This window comes from Labeo rohita, chromosome 2 (genome assembly GCF_022985175.1).
Source record: "Labeo rohita strain BAU-BD-2019 chromosome 2, IGBB_LRoh.1.0, whole genome shotgun sequence".
NCBI classification, from domain to species: domain Eukaryota; kingdom Metazoa; phylum Chordata; class Actinopteri; order Cypriniformes; family Cyprinidae; genus Labeo; species Labeo rohita.
In genome coordinates, this window is record NC_066870.1 from 32679076 (window position 1) to 32701774 (window position 22699).

Sequence of the window (22699 nt, forward strand, 5' to 3'; positions counted from 1 at the left end):
GCAAATAGTATATAGTGCTGTCTTGAGCATTTTCAGGAAGTGTCACCAAAATCTGACTTTTTTGCATAGGAAAAAATTTACAGAGTAAACTGTCATAATGAAAACATGACAAAGCCATTTGACTATTTTGTTCATAAACAATGGTGTCAGGACTTTTCATCTTGATGACACTGACACTTTCATTGACATGAATACTTGCTTTTGAGGAATGAGCTATCCATTTTGAGCAAGTGACACGCTTTTGCAGGTTATCAACTAGGTTTTGCAGTTTGTACTAATTGTTTTGAGAAATGCATTAACTGTTGTGCAAATGTAAATAGTGTTGTGAGAAATGCACCAAAGCGACTGAGAAAAACTGTAAAACTCACAATTGTTAGTTTATATCATGCAATTCTGAGAAAAAAAGTCAGAATTGTAAGATAAAAAGTTGCAATTACCTTTTTTAAAAATGGATATAAAAATTTAAATTTTTATCAGCTAAAGCTGAAATGTCAGTTGTCAATTTTAATAATAATAATAAACTAAATTCTAGCTCATAGATAGATAGATAGATAGATAGATAGATAGATAGATAGATACACATATAGATACACAGATAGATACACAGATAGATAGATAGATAGATAGATATATAGATAGATAGATACACAGATAGATAGATAGATAGATAGATAGATAGATAGATAGACAGATAGATAGATAGATACACAGATAGATAGATAGATAGATAGATAGATAGATAGATAGATAGATAGATAGATAGATAGATAGATAGATAGATAGATAGATAGATAGATTGATAGATTGATAGATAGACAGATAGATAGATAGATACACAGATAGATAGACAGATAGATAGATAGATAGATAGAGCTTGTGTACATATGCTTTGACTGAGATCAGCTGAGAGAAACCAAGAGAGGAAGAGCAGTTTGGAGGAGTGAGAGAGTTCATGTCAGAGCGCTGTATGAAGCGATGTGCTGCCAGGCTCTGTGTCGCACACTGCCAACTCTCAACTCTGCCAATTGAGGCCTTTAGAATACTAATATCTCTCCCTCTGTCCATCCTAATCTCAAAAAGAAATGGAAAATACAGAACAGAGGCATTTCGGTGACCGTGTCCAGAGGATTCAGTCATCAAGAAGACTTTTTCAAGTGTGAAACTGTTAGTGCTTACTGTTAGTTAGGAGATGCTGGGAGAGCCCGTGAGTTGAGAGCTGTGGTGTTGTCATGGCAACAGCCTGCTGAGGGCTGTCAGGTTTTCTATCAGGTCCTGTGAGTCACAACATGTACGGTACAAACACACATGTGCACACATACACACTTCACACTCTGAGATACAATTGTTAATTTACTGCCATTTATTTTAGCGTGGCTCCGGTTTCCTTAAGTATCTTAATCATTTCTAGAGAAGAATGTGTATGTTTATGTAAGTATGTGTATGTTTTTTCGTGTTTCATTTCAAATGAAAGTTTTACTGTTTTCATTATACTCTTTTTGCATTTATTTTTATCACTTCATTTTTTTTTATTTTTTTTTGGTTATGCTCAAACTAAGCACAAAATAATTTTAGTTATGTCAGGAACGTAATTCTATGTATTTTCTCTGAAAACAGTTTTAAGAATTCTCAAATATTTTACTGGAAAACCAGATTGAAATTCAGAGAAAAACTGTTTACTTTCCAAATATAATTTCACATGTCATTTGTAGCAAAACAAGATCTTTGCTTGAGTGCGTGTGTGGTTTTGAAGGAATGGATGTTCACTTGTTTGCTCTTGTCAATTCATATAAAGCACGCTACAGCCTAATGCTTTTACTCTCTGACAGATGAAATAGATGATTTAGACTTTGAGACTGTGGTTTGCGTGTTTTCATCAGGGCATGTTTGGAAACAAATGAAGTGCATTAAATGACATGCATCTGCGTGCCGATGACGGCTCTGGGCTGAGCGGAGCGGAGCGGAGCGGAGCTTAGATTCTGAGAAAAGGCATTTTAAGTCAGGCAGAGGTAATGACAGCTCCTCACATCTGATCACGCACACTCACTGTAATCCATTCTCTCTGCCTGTGATGGTGAAACCCAGTTTGGTCTGGTCAGCTCCATACATCACTGTCACACTGTGGTAAGAGGGAAAATACACAGGAGTTGTCACACACACACACACACACACACACACACACATACACACACATACATACTAGCTTGCACTTTTGCACAAGGATGGGCAAAAATGCACTCTAAGGCTGTTTGTCTCTCTCTCACACACAAACACACACACTGAGGCTGTTGTGTGAAAAGCTGACACAGATTAGTGGTCTCTTAAAGGGCACTGTCACATCCAAGCCTCAGAGTCAGCAGAGGCCATGACCTTTGACCCTGAGTGTGTCTGATGACAGGCCCTGTCTCTTATGAGCAACAGACTGAGGTAATGAGAGTGAGTCAGAAACGCACACACACATGCATGGGCATCATGGATGGATAGATAGTCATACGGATGGATGGATGGATTATTGAATAAATGGATGGATAGACAGAAGGACTAACAGATGGATAAATGGATGGCCGGATGGATCGGTGGATAGACAGATAAAACGATGGGTGGATGAAGAATGAATGGATGGATTGATAGATGAACAAATAGATAAATTGATAGACGGATGGATGGATTGACAGGAGGACGGACAGAGGGATGAATGGATGGACAGACAGAAGGACTGATGGATAGATGGGTGTACAGATAAGCAGATGAATGGACAGAAGGATGGATGGACGGATGGATAGATAAAACAATGGGTGGATGAACAGACAGAAGGATGGATAGATGGATGAATGGATGGATGGATAGATAAAACAATGGACGGATAGATGGATGGATGAATCGACGTGTGGATAGATAAAACAGTGGGTGGATGAACAGACAGAAGGATGGATAGATAGATAGATGGATAGATTGATGAATGTATAGATGCATAAAACGATAGGCAGATGAATGGACAGAAGGATAGATAGATAGACGGATGGATGGACGGATAAAATATTGGCCAGATGAACAGACAGAAAGATAGATAGATAGATGGATAGAGGAATTGATGGAGGAATAGATGGACGGATTGACAGAAAGACGGACAGAGGGATGAATGGATGGAAGGATGGATAGATAAAACGATGAGCAGATGAATAGACAGAAGGACAGATAGACAGACAGACAGACAGATAGAGATTTTGTGAATACATAAAAAGAAGATCCACAGAAGAGAGTGAAAAAATAGACATTGAATTCAAGGTTCAACTTATGTAAGAGGCACTCAAGAACACATTTTCTGATGTTTTTTTTTTTTAGTCCTTGTCAATAAAAGAACACAGGATGGCACAATTCAGTTCACAATGACTTTCTGTAGTTGCAAGGATGAAACAAAAAACAGATTTCAGAGTTATTCCAGTGTTGTTGTAAAAAAAAATCAATACAAGATATATGTTTGTACGTGTGTGTGTATAGAAACACATACACACAGGGATATTTTATTTTATTTTTTTTTTGTAACTGTAGGACAGTATGTAGACAGGAAGTGAAGTGAGAGAGTGGGGGGATTGGGGGAGGGGCAGGATTGGGAAAGGTCCACTAGCCGGAACTCAACCTCGGGACACCCAAAGCGCAACAGCGCTATATGTCGGCGCGCTGCCCACAAAGCTATTGGTGCCGATGATTTTCATCATTTTAAAGGCAAAAATAATTTGGTTTCACCAATAATAATTTGGTTTTCATTGCACACTCCGAAATTTACTCATACTAAAAAATAAATCACGTTGTGTCAATCACATTTACTGCCACTGAAACTTTTGTTTGTCATAAAAAGTTCAGATCAGACTCGATTTTCTACGTTTTCACATCAGTAGGAAGTATTTTGATAGGAAAGGATGATGAATATGAAAAAATGCATGTGTGCAATGACCTTAAGACTTAAGGTCATCAAGATCAGGCGGTTCATGGTACGCAACCCATTTTTTGAACATTTGGCTGATGAGCCCAGTGATTTAAAACATAGACATGAAGCTTTTACAAAGCCAGTGGGCTTTTCTATAGAAAACCATATATTTTTAATAATTGTATGAAAATTATACACAAGTTACAGCTGAAGTCATATCACATGTTGCAGCAAGCGTTCTCACCATGGAGCCAACCATCACAAATACACTGAACGTGCAGTTGGCAGCTAAACTGTTTGTGCCATTCCATTCATTTTGCAGTAATTAAAGTCGTTCTTAAAGTGCTAACTGGAATTCTTGCTCTGCTGGTGAGTGCTGTAGATAGTGGCAACATTGTTTGTAAAACTGGCAATTATTACAGAATGCATCACATGGCAGCAGTAACAGAATTTCACATGCGTAGAGTCTAAAAGGATGTCCATTGTCAGGTCAAGGCTCTTTGAAGCCCATTTTGTTCTAATGCAATGTTTATGCTAGAGGCAGTTTTGATAGGCCCACAGGCGTTCACATTGATGAAGCAACAAGAAGTCTTTCATTCTGAGGTTTGAGTCAAAATGAGACCGTTAACGATGCGGCACGTCGAGCGGAGTTCAGCTTTATGGAAACACGCAGTGATATGATGCGGTGCTTACCAATGGGAGCGCAGACAATGTAGTTCACACTGCGATACAGTACGGCGACCTCGAACGATGTAATCGCTATTGGTGTGAACGGCCTTTTTGACTTCAACAGCGGTCTTTCTCTATCTCTCTCTGTCTGCTTCATCTGATAGCTGTAGATTTAATTTCGCTTATCTTCCATTCCTCTTTATGGCCGAATGTATGCAGATCATGATTTTCATTAACATCACAGATGAAGAATTTCCCGGAAGGCTAAACGTTTTGCCTGTGGTTGTGACTCACTTTGTAAAGTGCTTGTGTTGTGAGATATTTGATATTCCTTGAACCGAAGTTAATCAAAACGGTTGCGGAAAAGGCCACGATGTTCTTTGCCCTCCCCGACCTCACACTCCCCATTACATGAATATGCAAACTCATGTAGCTTATTTCCTTTAGAATTCATTTCCATTTTCAATTACGGCGTATGAAGTGCAGTCTCACGCTTTTAATAACGTACGCGTGCGAGAGAACTATAATCTAGACGTAACAGTTGTATTGCCTTTGTCTGGAGCGTGCCGTAAGGAAAGATAAAACGCAAACGCTTCCCTTGAACTTCAATTTGGACTCATTAAAAAAAGGAAAAAAGAGAGTTGTTTTCTGTGAGGCTGAGATCAGAGGGTTTTGGTTAAGTCTTTTGCTTTGGTTTGTTTGTTTGTTGTTTGTGAGAGGCTAGCGAAATTTGTGTGGGAATTACTGGGTGCTGAAGCTAACACCGATGGACTCTGACTAAGCGGTTGTCTCAGCTTCAGACGACTCGCCTACGAACCGTTCGCGGATTGTCTGATGCATATTTCACACAAAATGGCAAGAGCCTTCGCAAGGCTCAGGGAACGATCTAATATGCTGGTTTGATGCAATTTTTGCCAGTTAGGAGGCAGGTAATCTATTCTGCCCCGATTAGAAACCTTGCATAATTGCCTTTTGATGTATGTTTCTGAATGCAATTATAGTTTAAAAGACATTAAAGGTCATATACCTTATATAATAGTATATATCAGAAGGTAGAGGCCTAGAAAGTAAAATGAAACATTAATTGCTCTGGAGCCGGTATGTGTTTGTTTGTTTGTTTTTTCTCCAACTCAAAAAAGTAAAAATACAGAACTGTTTTTTTTGCAATGTTAAAACTTAACCTTGGAAAATCTAGTCTTTTTTTAGATTAAAAAAGTTCTAACAATTTTCTGACAATGTATATGTGCAAATCTTCAAAAGTAGGCATGCACCTAATTTAAATACATTTAAAATTTATTTTCAGGTTATGGCTAATATTAAAATTCTGTACTATTTTCTATAAGTAAATATAATATGCAAAAATAATAAATAAATATAATCAATTAAAATAAAATAATTACAATAAAAAATTTAATTAAAATCTAAAATTAAATTTAAAATATATTGTTAATAATTAAATATATATTTAAAAAATGAAGAAAATTAGCATGCACAATTAAATATAAATTAAATAATTATATATACAATATAGTATGATATTGGTAAATCATGCTTGGCTACTTGAAAGGCATATTTAAAGGGATCGTTCACCCACAATAAAAAATTCTGTCATAATTCTGACCAATAATATTTAAAGGTCATACAATGCTCATCAAAAGTGACATTTAAACATATGAAGGCTTAAAAAAAAGAAATGTGCATTTTGCACAAGTAGTACTCCAAATAAAGTTTAAGTCTCAAAAGTGTCAATAATTATGTTAATAGACTGTAAATAGATGCATTTTAAATCTATCAATTTTTTTTTTTTTTTTGCAAAGGGCAAAACTGTTTGGTTACCACAATTCTTCAAAATATCTTCATTTGTGCTTCATAGAACAAAGAAACTTTTGCAGGTTTTGAACAACATGAGGGTGAGTAAATGATAATTTTTGATAAATTTGTTTGACATCTACACTCAAATCTGTCAAAGTGGACTCTTCTACACTGCTATGCAAACTGCTAGACCAAAGCCTGGCGACACGCGAGCACATATAAACATGCTCAATCGAAAACCTGCTCTATTGACTGATGTTTCAGCAGCCATGCATGAGCGATGTTTCTTTTCCCTGCTCGCTGTAATGGCTTTATTGCTCTTTTGAGGAATAAACGCTCGTTCCTCCCAGCCCGGCCTGAATGAGTCCGCCTGCGAGCTGGGCTTTGTGCCAGCTGATCTCAGCTTTCAGCAACATGGCTTCTCTTGCCACGGCTGAGATTGAACAGAAAAGCTGGGTGGATTTTTTTCTCTCTGTGTTTTTTTTCTCTCTGTGTCTGCTTTGACGGAACTCTGCGGAGAGACGTCCCCACGCTAATTAATGCGCTTAACTCCGGAGCCACGTGCTCCTAATGCGCAAGGTCAATTAGAAAAAGTTTGTAGCGTTAATACCAAATTAAAATCCAGTCCCACAGCAGGTTCCGGGTGCTTTTTTTGCGTTCTTTTGTTGTTCTTTGCTTTTTTTTCACGCCTCGTTCCCTCGTTTCTTGTCCTCAGTTCCTCTCCGTCATCGTTTCTTTGCCGAGTTGACCCTTGTAGCGCCTGGGACCGAGAGAAAGGGCCCTGAATTAATTCATGTCATGCTGAACAGGCGCGAGACAATTAGCGGAAAATGTCGCAGTGAGAATAGCATTTTGCAGTGTCAGAAAGCCAGTGGACATGCAGGCTTGTGTGGGAGTATGTTTTATTTATGTGTGTGTGCTTTAAGAATGTGCTCCATAGGCATAAAGATGCATTTTTAACTGCGTTTGTGCACACACTCTCTCACGTTGACTGTGGGCTGTTCGCAGTAGCTGATTCAGCTCTAGACGCTCCATATTAAACAGTAGCTTAAACTGTAAACGGCAGCCTGAGGGACGATACACAGTCTCACATCTTTACGATCACATTGTGTTTTATCCGAGTGGTTTCACGAGACGTCATCAATCGGCCATATTGGCGGCACTGAATGTAAACAATGCCCAGTGAAACTCGCATATTTTGCTGATTATTGCTGCTGAAAATGGTCAATTATTGTCACGTTTTGGGCTGTACTAATCAGTCGGACCAGGTAAAACTTCTGGAGCACTATAGATTGCCAAAATAGTGCAAAAAAACTGAGGAACAAAAGGCGTTTGTGGTTAGCCGAACTAACCCAGGATTTCCAGGACAAGAATCTTGACAACGTTTGTGTTTGTTCTTATCATTTCCGGTCAGGTAGGTGAAATATTAGGCTAATATCTTAATTAATACTTCTCGTACGTATCTTTACCACCTATTAACTTTGGTTTGTCAAAATATTGCGCCTTTTCTTGCTTACTTAGTCCTTCTCTATATGATTTAGCAGCTTCCATGCACTTGTTTCCATGTTTAGACAGCATAAATTAGCAGAACAACGTATTCGGTAGTACATTAACCGTGCAGTCCATGCTGTTGTTTACATTCGAGTATCGCCAATGACCATGCATCTGGGTAACTGACAAAATCATGACTTAAGTGCAAACCCTGTTGTTCCCAGGGTTGCCAAGTCTGTAAAATACAACCAGCACAATTGTGTTTTCTCAATAGTTTTCCTCTCTGTCGGGGGTCCACATGTTCCAGAGAGATTGGTTTAACCTGTGGACTTCAAAAACAACCCACAGCAACAGAGTAAAAGTATCCCAAATCCACTGAAAAAACGTGGACTTGGCAACCCTGGTTATCCCTTCTACCTATGATGATATACTACAGTAATATACTACGAACTGTGCCATGCTCACAGCAGTACTGCTAAATCTTTAGCTAATGTCTTTATTAGGGCTGGGTTAAAATATCTATTTCTTGATTTTAATTGATTCTTATTTTTATAAAACAATATTGATTCTTAAATTCCAAGAATTGTTTAGTCTAGTCTGAACATTGTAGAATGCCTCCCATTCAATAAATCAGAATAAGCTTTGTGCTTTGTTAAGGTTACTTTTGATTCGAAACTAAGTCTCAGATTTCAAATTCTGTCATTTTATTACAGTATTCAAACAATACATGCAATAAATTCAGCAACAATAAATTCAAGAGAAGCACGTGTTATTAGGGGAAGTAATAAATGAAAAATATGATATTTAGGCAAAATAAAAAAAATGTACATATCTTCATTCTGTTTAAAAGTTTTCACCCCAGGCTCTTAAAACATTGTGTTTCTTTCTATTAATTCATTATTTTCTCTTGTGGACTATATGCAAATGTCTTTGATGTGAAATTATAGTTAATTCAGATCAGTACTAAATAATAAATACCATGCATTTTGTAGGGTCCCTCTTATTTTGGTAAAATAATTAACATTTTGCAGATTCTGCAAGGTGTATGTAAACTTTTGTCTTAAACTGTATGTATTTTTTGTATGTACACACACACACACACACATATATATATCTATATATATATATATATACTAACTAAAAAAAACAATATTAAACAAAAAAGCTTGTATTTTGGCTTTAGATGCAGATAGAAAAGCTTGTGAGATTTGTGTCTGCATTAGTGAACATGTTTGTACAGTATGAAGATGTTTATAATATTTCTGTCAGGTAAAACAAGTTCAGCCTCTTTGCAATGTAAATTGTTACTAGTCCAGGAAAGATCTAAGATGTTGCAGCACAAGTTGGTGTGTGAAGCCGTTGGTATGCGTCTGTATGTGCTGACTGCCTGTTTGGTGTGGTCGATTTGCAGGCTTCGGTTTCATGGTTGTCTCCTCAGGCTTTGCCTACAGCTACAGAGATGGAGGCCTTCTCAGACAAACCACAGCAGAAGCCTGAAGCCAGGCGCTCGGCTGTTGTGTGTGTTGTGTTCGAGCGCTCGCCCTCAGGGGGTGTCTTTCAGCTACAGGTATTTTGTAGCAGATGTTGGTCCACTTTCAGTGTTCGAGAGTCTGCAAGTTTGACGGTTCAGCAAACACAATAATCTACTACTTAGCACAAAATAAACGCTCTTGTAAAACGAGGCCTTGTACGTCTAAATTTGAAACCTGTTTCATGTTCTGGTAAAAGATTACTACAGAAAATTATTTCAAACACAGATCACGCTTTTACAGTTGTGCACTTATAATCGGTTTCTATAAAATGTACATTTCTATATCAGTTTCTATAAATATGAAGCAGGACAACTGTTTTCAACACTGATTATATTAAGAAATGTTTCTTGAGCAGCAAAGCAGCATATTAGAAAGACTTCTAAAGAATCATGTGGCAGTGAAGACTGGAGTAATGATGCTGAAAATTCAGCTTTGTCATCACAGGAATAAAGTACATTTTAAAATATATTAAAATAGAAAACAGTTATTTTAAATTGTAGTAGTGTTTACAACTTACAGTGAATAATTGAAAGCGCCTTTTCATTTACTTTAGACTGATTGCTCCATTGACTCATCATTGTGAGCATGTTACTGTAAATGTGCTTTTGTTTGTTTTTAAGTCTAAATGATTTTGTGATACAATTGATGGAGTTCAATTTGAGATATTATTTCTTCTAGTGGGAGTATCCACGTGCAGGAGTTTCCCGTCTGTTGTTTTGGCGAGTTTGAGTGGGCCGCAGGTGTCAGAGGTCATGGCTGCGGTGCTTGTTGTCGTGGTGACAAGCAGTGCTTGTTTCGTAACTGTGAGAATGTGGCGTTGTGCGGGATGAGTGAGGCGCTGGAGTGTGATTGTGTGTGTGTCATATGGGCCGGGTCAGAAGCTGTCCGTCAAACACCCACACCTTCACACATTCTGCTGTGTGTGTGTCTGTGTGTGACAGGGGCTCTGCACCAAATGTTCTTCTGATATGTGTATTTCTCTAATCACTTTGTTCTTTTCTTTTCTTTTCTTTTCTTTTCTTTTCTTTTCTTTTCTTTTCTTTTCTGCCTTTCCTTTCCTTTCCTCTTACTATTTCTTTTTGTTTTCCTCTCTTGTTCTTTTTCTTCTTCCTTTCCTCTTCCTCTTTCCTTTCCTCTTTATCTTCCTGTTCCTCTTCCACTTTCCTTTTATTTCCTCTTTCTCTTTCCTTTCCATTTCCTCCTCTTCTTTTTCTTTACTCTTTCTCTTTCTCCTTATTTCCTCTTCTTATTCCTCTTCCTTTCCTTTACTTTTCCTCTTCCGTTTTCCTTACTTTTCCTCTTTCCTGTACATTTCCCCTTCCATTCCTCTTCCTCCTTCTCTTTCCTTTCCTCTTTATCTTCCTGTTTCTCTCCTGTTCCTCTTCATCTTCCACCTTTCCATTCCTTTGCTTTGCTTTGCTTTCCTTTTCTTTCCTTTCCTTTCCTTTCCTTTCCTTTCCTTTCCTTTCCTTTCCTTTCCTTTCCTCTTCCTCTTTAATTTCCTCATTCTTTCCATTTCATCCTCTTCTTTTTCTTTACTTTTTCTTACTCTTTCTCCTTGTTTTCCTCTTCTTATTCTTCTTCCTCTTCCTTTCCCTTTCTTTCCTTTCCTTTTCCTCTTCCTATTTCTCTTTAATTTCCTCATTCCTTTCTTCTCCTTTTCCTCTTCCCCTTTTTTCCTCTTTCATTTCCATTTCCCTTTCCTCTTCCTCTTTCATTTCCATTTCCTCTTTATCTTCCTGTGCCTTTCCCCTCCTCTTCCTCTACCCCTTTCCTTTTCTTTCCTCTCCCTCTTTCACTTCCATTTCCTCCTCCTCTTTTCCTTTACTTTACTCTTTCTCTTTGTTTTCCTCTTCTTGTTCTTTTTTCTTTCCTCTTCCTCTTTCTTTTTCTCTTCCTTTTCCTCTTTCCTTTCCTTTTCTTTCCTCTTCCTTTCCTTTCCTCTCCTCTTCCTCTTCCTCTTCCCCTTTCCTTTTCTTTTCTCTTCCTCTTTAATTTCCATGTCCTCCTCTTCTTTTCCTTTACTCCTACTCTTTCTCTTTGTTTTCCTCCTGTTCTTCTTCCTTTCCTCTTCCTCTTCCTCTTTCTCTGCCTTTTCCTCTTTACTCTTCTTTCCTCTTCCTCTTTCCTCTTCCTTTCCTTTCCACTCCTCCCCTTACTCGTACTCTTACTCCTTCTTTTCCTTTCCTCTTCCTCTTACCTCTCACTCTTTCTCTCTCTTCCTTTTTCTTTTCATCTTTTCTTTCCTTTCCATTCATTTGATCTTCCTCTTCTTCTTCCTCTTCCATTTCCTCTTCCTTTCCTTTTCTTTCCTTTTCTCTTCATCTTCCTCTTCCTCATCCTCTTCCTACTCTTCCTCTTTAATTTCCTCTTTCCCTTCCTCTTTCCCTTCCTCTTCCTCTTCCTTTCCTCTCCTGACCTCTTTCCTTTCCTTTCCTTTCCTTCCCTTTCCTTCCCTTTCCTTTCCTTTCCTTTCCTTTCCTTTCCTTTCCTTTCCTTTCCTTTCCTTTCCTTTCCTTTCCTTCCGATCTTCCTCATCCTCCTCCTGTTACTATTCATTTTCTTTTCCTGTCTTCTAATCTCTTCTTCTCTCTCCTCTTCTCTCTCCCCCATATGTCTAATCTCCTCTCCGCCCCTTATTTATTAAACGACTAAATGAATAAGTCCGCGGGTGAGTAGATGGATAGATAAAAGAACAGAGTAATAAAGTGGACCCGACCCTCTAAACTTTTAATGAGCTGTATAGCATCTAATTAATTTTTTCAAAGGCTGCGGATATGCAGGAACAGAGGTTTGATTTCACACGCAGCACAGGTCACACTCCTTCATATGGATGGAGGGAGGGATGAATTATCCTGTCCTCTCTCATTAAAGGAGAGACACACTCCCTCCCTCTCTAACACTACACGTCTTCAGTCTCACACCTCCATTTATTAATTTCTGCCATTCCTTCATTCATCCATCTTTATATGTAAATTGATAAGTGCGCCAATCACATCCGCATCTGAAATTCCCCATATAGCCCTTGTTTGCCCTGTAATTCATATTCATGAGCTTGATGCATATGCATGGAATGCAAATATCAGAGCTAAATGCGAAGAGGTCCATCCAGGTCTGTCGCGACCCAAAACGTCCCGTCTGTCACCGGCATAATGCCAGTTAATCAAGGTATTAACGGCAGATTACATTGATCTGGTGCTGACATGAAATATTTCTTGGTCGAAAGTGCAAGAAACGCTGTCTGCTGATCTCAATCTTCCCCAAAGCAAAAGAAAAGTTTTAGCTACCTGAAGGTGTTGTATTTGGACAAATCTTTGGATGTTTGTGTAGAAATACTTTCTATAGTGTTCTAAAACTTCTTAAAGTTACAGTAATTTTAAACAACAGTTTGGTGCAACAAACTTTGAGTAAACTAAAAAATGGACTTCAGAGCAAAACAGTAGTGTGGAATATGACTTATTTAGGATCAGTATGAAATGTGCCTCTCTATTTTCTTCTTCTGTGTCAGCAGCAGTACGCTGTGTTTCATCAGTTTATCAGATCACATCAGAAAAACACAAAGTCCTGATCTCTGTGACCATGCAGCTGAACCAGCAGAAAGGGTCCGTCTTGTATAGCTGCAGAATTAATGATAAATGAGTACAGGAATCACCTCAGCTCTTATTCAGAGAGATAAACCCGGGCTGGAAAAGTAAGCAGAATTTATTCACCACCCTCTGCTGCAACTCAGAATCCCTGAACGGAAAGACCAGCATGACCCTAATATTTCACCCCCAAATGGTTTGTTTTGGATGCTGATGTGCTTATTCTCAAGCTTAACCAGCAAGACTCATGCAACTTTTATTTTTACTGCATTTTAAATGTAAAATCCGTTTGGGTCAAAATCTAAACGGGCATGTTTAAACAAAGACTGGAGATGAAGGGCAGTGGAATGGACGCGGTCTAGAGATGTTGTTTTTTGTTTTGTTTTTTTCCCTTAAGTGCATAAATGTTTAGCCAATCATTATTACATATTCAGGTTTTTAGCAACCCAGACCCATATATCCAGCACAGACGGATTTCTAACTGCTGTAATAGCAAAAAACTCTCTTGATTTTAAGAACAATTACAGAAGAATAAAATAAAGCATATTCCGTTACCATTTGTTGCTTTGTCTCACACACACACAAAGAAAGATACAGAGCGAGAGAGTCTTATATACCATACAGAATTGACACGCTACATGTAAACGATATTCTTTGCTGTATTTTCCTGTCAAAATAACGGAGTTCCTTTGGAATTCTTCAGCTTTTAAGAACTGCCCGTTTCTCTGGTAGTAGGCGGAACTAATGTGCAAACGGCAATCTCATTGGCTGGTGCTCACCTATGATCGCCCCTGTTCTGATTTCAGCAAATCAGTTAGAGTGAATGCAGACAACATGATTAATATTCATGAACCCAGCAGCTCATTAATCCTTGTTTTATATTGTTATTAGTAGCAGAATTCATAGTAGTTTTGTTATCTTATCAGTATCATTTTTTGTTTTATTCCCTCCTTTTTTTGTAAAAACACTAAATTACAAACAATATTGTAAGCCCCACCACCATAAGTTCAGTCTACATGACAATATGCATTCATACATGGTTATTCTAATTACTAAAGTTATTCAAGTTTAACGCTAACTTATCACAATGTCATATTATGCTTGACTGACTGATGCTAAATGTACTTTCAGAAATGTAAAAAACTGTGCCATCAAGCTTTATATATATACATATATATATATATATATATAAATTGAATTAAATGTAATTATTTTAACAGCTTTAATATCAGGGATTATTATTTGACATATTTGAACATTTTAAAAAAAAGTAATACAGTAGTTACTTTCCCTGGTAATTATACTTTTGTAAAGATGTAACTCAGTTACTATTTGTGGGAAGTAACTAGTAACTATAACTAAATACTTTTTTAATGTAACATTCCCAACACTGTTTATGCCTACTGTGATTATGAGTGAAACACCACGTCATTATTGTCTATTAAACAGTGTCACCTTGAGGAATAAAGGTGAATTGCATGCATTGAGTCATCAGATATTTGAATATTTTTTGGCGCAGAAAAAAAAAATAGACTTACACTAATACACACCTCGAGTCACTAGCGACCCTATACACTTTTTATAAAAAAAAATTATCAGAAAACAGACATTCTTTTATTTTTTTTTTCTTGTTATATTGTTTATAATGAATAGATTAAGGAATACTAAGAAAGTTGATGTCTAACTTTAAAAAATGAAGGAGGGAGAGGGTAGTGAACGACGTCTGCTTTTAAGGCTTAAAGTTGAACTATATGTTGTGTTGTGTCATGCCTAAGGTGTTTACATAGACAAGCGCAAATGCAAGACGTGCTTTATGTGAATGTCCTCTTAGACTCTGTAAAGCATGAAAAAAAGGATTTAGGGGATCGGCTTGTGTCTCTAAATCCAATCAGAAAGCACTCTTTGCCTTTTTTTTTGCTTTTGCTGACATCAGGTTGGCTGACGTGTCTTGGGAGCACCTTTGCTCCGTTTCACTCATTTCACTTGAAACAGGTCTCACGAACAGGAAATGTCTTACCTCGCTCTCAAATGAGAACAAAAACACGCTTTACTCTCATGAACAGAGCGTTTTTGTCTGAAGTAAACCGACACTGACTTCTTCAGACAGTGTTAGCTGCTTTGCAAAACAATATCGTTTTTGAATTGTGGTGTATTGCACATTTATAGAGGAGCATCGTAAGTTTCATACATCTGAAGCTCATAATGTTCCAGTAGTCACCATGTTACAAAAAAGACTGTGAGTTTTTGTTGAGATCTGTTAAATTCAAGGTTGCATATTTACTAGACATGGAAAAAATGTATTATGGAGGTGTTGTGCAGCTCTGTGTAACAGGAAAGCCTGGTTCATGTACGAGGGCTGAAGGTGTGAAATATTTCCTACTATTCCAGATGAAATGGGTCTCCAAAATGTTTGTTTCAAGCCATAAGGTGAATCAAATGGCTTACTAACAAGATCTTTCTCTCTCTTTTAAGCTTGTCCTCCAGGAACGTTCAAGTCCAGTCAGGGGACGGGTTTGTGTCTTCAGTGTCCGTCCAACAGCAGGTCCACGTCTGAGGCGGCCACTATCTGCGTCTGCAGGAACGGCTACTACAGAGCAGACGGAGAGCAGCCAGACATGCCCTGCACTAGTGAGTCATTATAATCATCATCATCATCATATTACTGTTATTGTCATTATCATTAGCATTAAACTGAAGCGGTCAGGTCATAACATCGTTCCAGAAGCAGTTTGAGAGCACAGGTCCGTACCGGCAGTAAGTTGTAGACCAAACTGAACTCACTAATGAGATCTACTGAGCCGACCTGACCGGAAACATCATGCCCATTCAAGCATGCCCACTTAGATTTCAACCCAAGTGGGTTTGTATATATAGTGTGTGTGTGTGTGTGTATGGAGTTAGATTTACATATATGTCTCTCTTAGTGTATGTCTACGTTTCTCATTCATAAAGGAAACAATTTTTTGTTGGGTTTTTGATTCATATGAATGCAAAGTTGAAGTCATTACTGCGAGGCTGTGAGGCTTACAAGCTGTTTACACACACACACACACGCAGACGTACGTGAAGCGCCGTAATTAACTTTATACAATTTTCATGTATAATTTGAGCAATAGTTTTCTCAAATCTTCAGTCACAAATTTAGCATTGCAGAGAAAGTTTATTCATAGACGCCTGTGTTAATATGTTTATTTGTTTACAAAAACTTTGAACATCTGGAACTGTTTTAATTCCCATTTTAAACTACTTATCGGTCATTATTTTTTGACTTATTATTTACCTGAGTTACATTCTGGATTTTTTCTCTTTCTCAGAATTAATTTTAAAACATTTATGCATCTTTTTTCCCCCCACTGGAAGATTATTTTGTTTTTATTTTTTTTTAATGAAGAGTGCTATTGGTTTCTTAATGAATTTACTTTTAAAAGATAATTTGTATGTTTAGTAAACAGATAATTTTTACATTTAGTAAATAGTGTTATTAATTTTATCATACCCTAACAAAGCCATTTTTTGGGTTTAGAACTTGCTAATAAATTTCACAGATAATTAGAAACGAACAGCAAAATAACACATTGAATTAAATATGTATTTTTTTTTTTAATAAAAAAAACATAATTTTTACATTTAGTAAATAGTGTTCTTTATTTTATCATACCCTAACAAAACAATTTTGACTCAGAAATTGCTAATAAATTTCACAGACAAAAAAACAACAGCAAAATAACACATTAATTTAAACATTAATTTTGAAATAAAAAATAAATAACATAATTTTTACATTTAGTAAATAGTGTGTTATTTATTTTATAATACCCTAACAAAACAATTTTGACTCAGAAATTGATAGCAAATTTAAAGACAATTTAAAACCAACAGCAAAATAACACATTGAATTAAACATCTAATTTTAAAGTAAAATATAAATAAATAAATAAAATATATTTTTTTATATTGAGTAAATATTGGGTTTAATTATTTTATCATACCCTAACAAAATAAGTTTCTCTTAGAAATTGCTAATAAATTTCACAGACAATTTAAAAACCAACAGCAAAATAACACACTGAATTAAACATCTATTTTTTAAATAAAAAATAAATAACATATAATTTTTACATTTAGTAAATAGTGTTATTAATTTTATCATACCCTAACAAAGCCATTTTTTGGGTTTAGAACTTGCTAATAAATTTCACAGATAATTAGAAACAAACAGCAAAATAACACATTGATTTAAACATTAATTTTGAAATAAAATATAAATAACATAATTTTTACATTTAGTAAATAGTGTTATTTTATCATATCCTAACAAAACCATTTTTTGACTCAGAACTTGCTAATAAATTTCACAGACAATTAAAAACCAACAGCAAAATAATACAGTGAATTAAACATAATTTTGAAGTTAAAAATAAAAACTGAAATAATCTTTGTTTTATTTCCAACTGTTTTTTACAGTGTAGTCTGTGTAAACAATAGACATTTATAAAAATGTGCTAAATAAATAAATAAATATATATGCTATAATATATAAATGTACCTCAACATATATTTTTTTAAGTAAAAACTAAATAAGAAGCTAAAATAATGTTTTATTTGTTTTATTTTTATGTTTTATTTCCAACTTTTTTACATTGTAGTCTGTATTTTATAAAGCAGTAAATATGTTCAAATGTGCTAAATATTGTCTATATTAATAATTACACTGTGAATGTTGTCATTTTTAAAAGGGTAGAACAGTACAGTTGCATTATTTCTGACTGTATATACAGTATTGCACAGTCTCCTGTCGCTTATTGCTGAATATAAGGAGTGTGGGCAGAACTATAAAAGTGCTTTTTTGTGTTTGCAGTCCTGAAGAGCTGCCGAGGCGGCGCACGCTGTATTCGAAAGTCCTCTCAGCATTTTAATTCACCGTTTAGAGTCTAAAATGGCGTTCAGTGAAACATATACAGATGGCAATTTGCGATTTAGCCCAACACCTGCTCTGAGGAAGGCCTGTGCGAGCACCTGGTCATTTTAGTGTCTCAGACAGTGAGAAAATGATTCAAAATGACTATTACTCTATGAAATCCTGCTTACGGAGCGTCTAGCAGTTACAGGGAGACTGTTAAAAAAATAAATATAAAGAAGTAAAACCAGTCTGCCATCTGGTTAACAGGATGATCGATTGCTGAGAGAGAGAGTTCACAGGAATCAGTCATGTACCGCATGACGTCATCTCAACCTCAGTGAGAAGAAAACTCCATCTCTTCCATTTCTAGCACTTTTTGTCCCTTCTTTCAGCTCCTCAGGGGGTTGAGTGGATGGCTGTCTCAGTCTCGGGCTCACTGTACACCTGTCTCTGTCTCTCTGGGGGCTCGTGGTTCTCTCTGCGGGGAGTAGAGCGGCGGGACTGGTCCGACTCGCCTCGAGCCTCCATCAGAACTTAAATTATTTCCTCAGAAATGTCTGCTGGGAGTGTGTGAGTGTGTGTGTGTTGATGGCTGACAGCTCACTGGTTAATTGGAGGAAGTCGGACAGCACAATTCTCAAGATTAATTCTCCAGGAGCTATGTGGCGACCGACTCTGTTCTGGGGTTTGTGTGCGCGTGTAGATAGAGCATTCTCTCTTGGATTTAGCTGTTTCGATTGGCCGAGCAAGAGCAGAACTTGTTATCTGGGGCTCGGTTGGCGACACGTCTGGGTTCGATGCAACTAATGCGTCTAGGTTTACATGGAACGGTGGTTACTGTGTAAGTATGTGGAAGTTTTCTTGGCCATACTTGGAGAAGAAAATTGTCCTCAAAAGTGAGTTAAAACTAGCAAAACCTTATTACAAATTTGTTTTTATTTATTTATAAAAATGTATTTATTAGGAAAAAGCTTAATCTTAATAATAATAATTGTTGTTGTTGTTATTATTATTATTATTATTATTATTTTATAATTATTTATTTTATTATTATTATTTGTAACTTTTTTTTTTTAAATGTAACCTTTTAGGAGTAGAGTGGAAATATGAATAGGGTCTGTAATTTGAATTTATTCTTAAGTCCTCAGTTTAAAAAAAAAAGATATTTAAACAATTGTATACATATTATTATTATTATTATCCATTTTATGTTTGAACATGTTTCTTTCTTTTTTTTATTTTAGGAGGTAGAGTGGGGATGTGGATAGTTTAGTCTGTAGTCATTGTTATTTATTTATTTTATTTTATTTTATTTTATTTATTTATTTTTTATTTTAAAAATTGAACCCTTTTAGGAATAGAGTGGAAATATGAATAGGGTTAGTCTGTAATTTGAATTTATTTTTTAAGTCCTCAGTTAAAAAAAAAAATTGACATTTAAACAGTTTTATACATTTATTATTATTATTATTATTATTATTATTATTATTATTATTATTATTATTATTATTCATTTTATGTTTTAAAAAGTTTCTTTCTTTCTTTTTTTATTGTAGGAGGTAGAGTGAGGATGTGGGTAGTTTAGTCTGTAGTCATTGTTATTTATTTCCTGTAATAGAAAAAATATTTTATAATAATATTTTATATTATTTAAATGTTTGTTTCTTTTTCTTTTATTTTCTTTTATTATTTTTATATACTTTTTTTTTCTAAATATGCAGCTATTACCACAGGGATGCGGTTAAGGGTCAGTCTGTTGACATTATAATTCGTTTCATATAAAAATAATAAAATCCTATGGCTTATCCTCATTTAGATAAGAAAATATGTGTGTACTATATGTATGTGTGTGTGGATAAAGCATTCTTTCTTGGATTTAGCAGTTTCGTTTGGCCAAACAAGAGCAGAACTTGTTATCTGAGGATTGGCTGGCCAACAGAGACTCGTCTGGATTCGATGTAACTAATATGTCTAGGCTTATATGGAACGTTAGTGTTTGTATGTGGGCTTATTTAGCATTCCTGCGGTGCAAAATTATTGCAAAAGTTAGCTGAATCTGATAAAACCTGGCTTTAGAGGTGTCCAGGGACATCCTCAATTGTAAAACAATTCATAAAGTTAACAGTGCTATTAAGTCTGTAGTTACAGATAGTCTGTAGTCTTTATAATTAGCTGCATATAAAAAGAGTAGACGTTTATGGCTTGTTTTTTTTTAGAATATGCACTCTATGCATATCTATTATGCACTTTTAGAAAATAAACATTTTTGTATTGCGTTTATGGTTCCATGAAGAACTTTTAACATTCATGGATTCTTCCATTCCAAACAAGGTTCTTTGTAACGGGTAAGTAATACTAAATACTCTTACTACTTAATACTCGTAAGCAGTGCAGGTGTTTTGTAGTTGGATGTGAAAGTGAACATAAGAGTCTTCATTTTTAGGGCCTATGATTTCCGCAATGCGGAAAACGTGGAATCCAGTCATAAAAACGGAGTTTACTGAATAACACGGAATGTCACAGAATTTGTCAAAGTTTGAATGAATTAATCAAAAGTAGGTCATTACACTTAAATCAAACCACAATATGGACTAGTATCTGTAAATATTACGCTGCAGAAATACCATTTAAATGTGAATCCTGCATATTCTGCGTGTCTCTGTTTTAATGAATGGAGCAGACGAGCGGTTTTGTTTACTGCACACACTGACGTAAATGAGGACATAGATACATAATCAATATCTGTTGAGAGCCACTTTATGAGCATTTGAATGTTCCATTTTAGGAAAACTAGCGTTATATCATATATACACAGAAATGTAAAGGTAGACACGGCGACCTGTCAAAATAAAAGTCTGGTTTTAAAAAAGAGAAAAAACGGAATCCAGAAAAATTAAAACGGAAAAAAGGATATTTGGAAAAAAAGTCAAACGGAATTTGGGAAAAAGTAAACTGAGGACACAGCGGATTAGTTTTGTTTTTGATGGTAATGCATCACCGAATACACAAAAAAATGGAAGCGAGGGGTGGAGTCAGCTGTAGCTCATTATCATTTAAAGAGACATGCACCGAAACGGGTTGCTGTGAACAGAGCTGTTTTAGACATGGTAAAAAGGATGTTGTTTTACACAACCACTGAGGAGTTTTAACCAAAGTATGTTGCAGACATTTCATGAAAACCCTAGTAGTTGATCTAATCATACCCACATGTGGGAAATAGGCATCCGATGTCCCCTTTAAAAGTGTAGGTTCATGTCCAGTTCACATGAATTGCACACACAACACACACACTTAGAGATGTTAGAGCACTAAGGTGATTGCACTTAGACAGATCCCTGGAGAACACTTCTGTGGATTTCTCCAAGCCAGTAGATGTGCACACACACACGTAGACGGTTGACCTGCAAGAGTCAGTGTTGTGTGTACAGGTGCGGTGAACAGGACTGTAAAGCAGTGTAATTGCTTTGCTGCCGTTAATCCTCTGCCAGCGACGTCTGACTCGCTGTGATTCTGCTATGAGCTTAAGCTTGTGCACACACACAACACACGCTTCCCGCTCGCTTTTCTTCAGCGGCAGTGCTACAAACCATCACGTACACATAAACAGATGTGCACGCACACATACACACACAAGCCCCAAAAAGTCAAACGTCTGCAAACAAACAATGCTCAAGCTTTTCTCAAACCTGACTTAACATTTCTGAACCATGCCGCAGTGATTTTTAGTGGATGCATGAAGTCAGTACTCCTCAAGTGTGATTGTGTTTACATGGCTAACCTTGAATTTTGAATTAGCTGAAGTTTGCCTAAAAATACATGTTTTTAGTTTCCAAATGTAGTGGGTTCAGTTCCTGAATAATAAATAGAGCATATTTTAAGTAAGCGTGCAGTAGTCCACTGCCAGCTTTCTCATTAGTGCTGTTTCACTCATTAATGTCATTTCATATCTGTTGAGTGCCATCTTGTAAATGAGTTTACAGTTTAAGAAGGGGCAAAGAAAAGCCATCATTTACTAATATACAGGCTTATTCCAGTCTAAAATTAATTTAAAATCATGTTTTGGGACCTACGGCACATTGTAAATGCACAAAAGTCAGAAACTAGCAATTTATTAACTGCAGCATCATGTTCATTAAAAAAATCCTAGTATTATAGACATATTATCAGTATCACGTATAGACACACCAATTCTTTGTATTATTATAAATGTTGAAAACAGTTTTTGTGATGCTTAGTATTTCTATGACCATTTTTTCTCTCGAGATTTTTTAATTTTGTGAAAACGTTTTTTTTAAAGCATTTTATTTTATTTTATTTTATTTTGTAGGATACTTTGATGAATAGAAAATTCAAAAGAACTTGTATTCTGAAAGAAAACTGGCCTTTCTGAATAAAAGTAATATTTTTCTATAAATGCATATACATTTTATTATGTACTTTTCTATTATTTTTAATAAACATTTAGCACAAAAACATTTGTAACATTATAAAGGATTTATTGTCATGATTAATGATTAATTAATTTCATTAATTAAATGTGTCCTTGCTGAATAAAAGTATTTTATGTAGTATGCATGTAGTAAAAGTATTTTTTAATTTATTTTAAAAGTCCTTTATGTAGATTTATAATATATATATATATATCTGTGATATATCTTTTCAATGTATAAAGAGTCAATAAGAGCTACATTTATTTGAAATAGAAATCTTTTGTAACATAATACATGTTTTTAATGTCACTTTTGATTAATTTAATGTGTCCTGGCTGAAGAAAATAATTAATTTCTGT

At 35.8% G+C, this 22699-nt stretch overlaps 1 protein-coding gene across 1 annotated transcript in view; it reads left to right on the forward strand.

The window, feature by feature from the left end:
• The window catches only part of LOC127154296 (ephrin type-B receptor 1), a 287743-nt gene that overhangs the window by 164099 nt on the left and 100945 nt on the right, over positions 1-22699 (forward strand). Inside the window, exon 4 of the mRNA XM_051095736.1 lies at positions 15483-15638. Within this exon, the coding sequence (XP_050951693.1) occupies positions 15483-15638 (156 nt within the window). The remainder of the gene's footprint in view (positions 1-15482; positions 15639-22699) is intronic.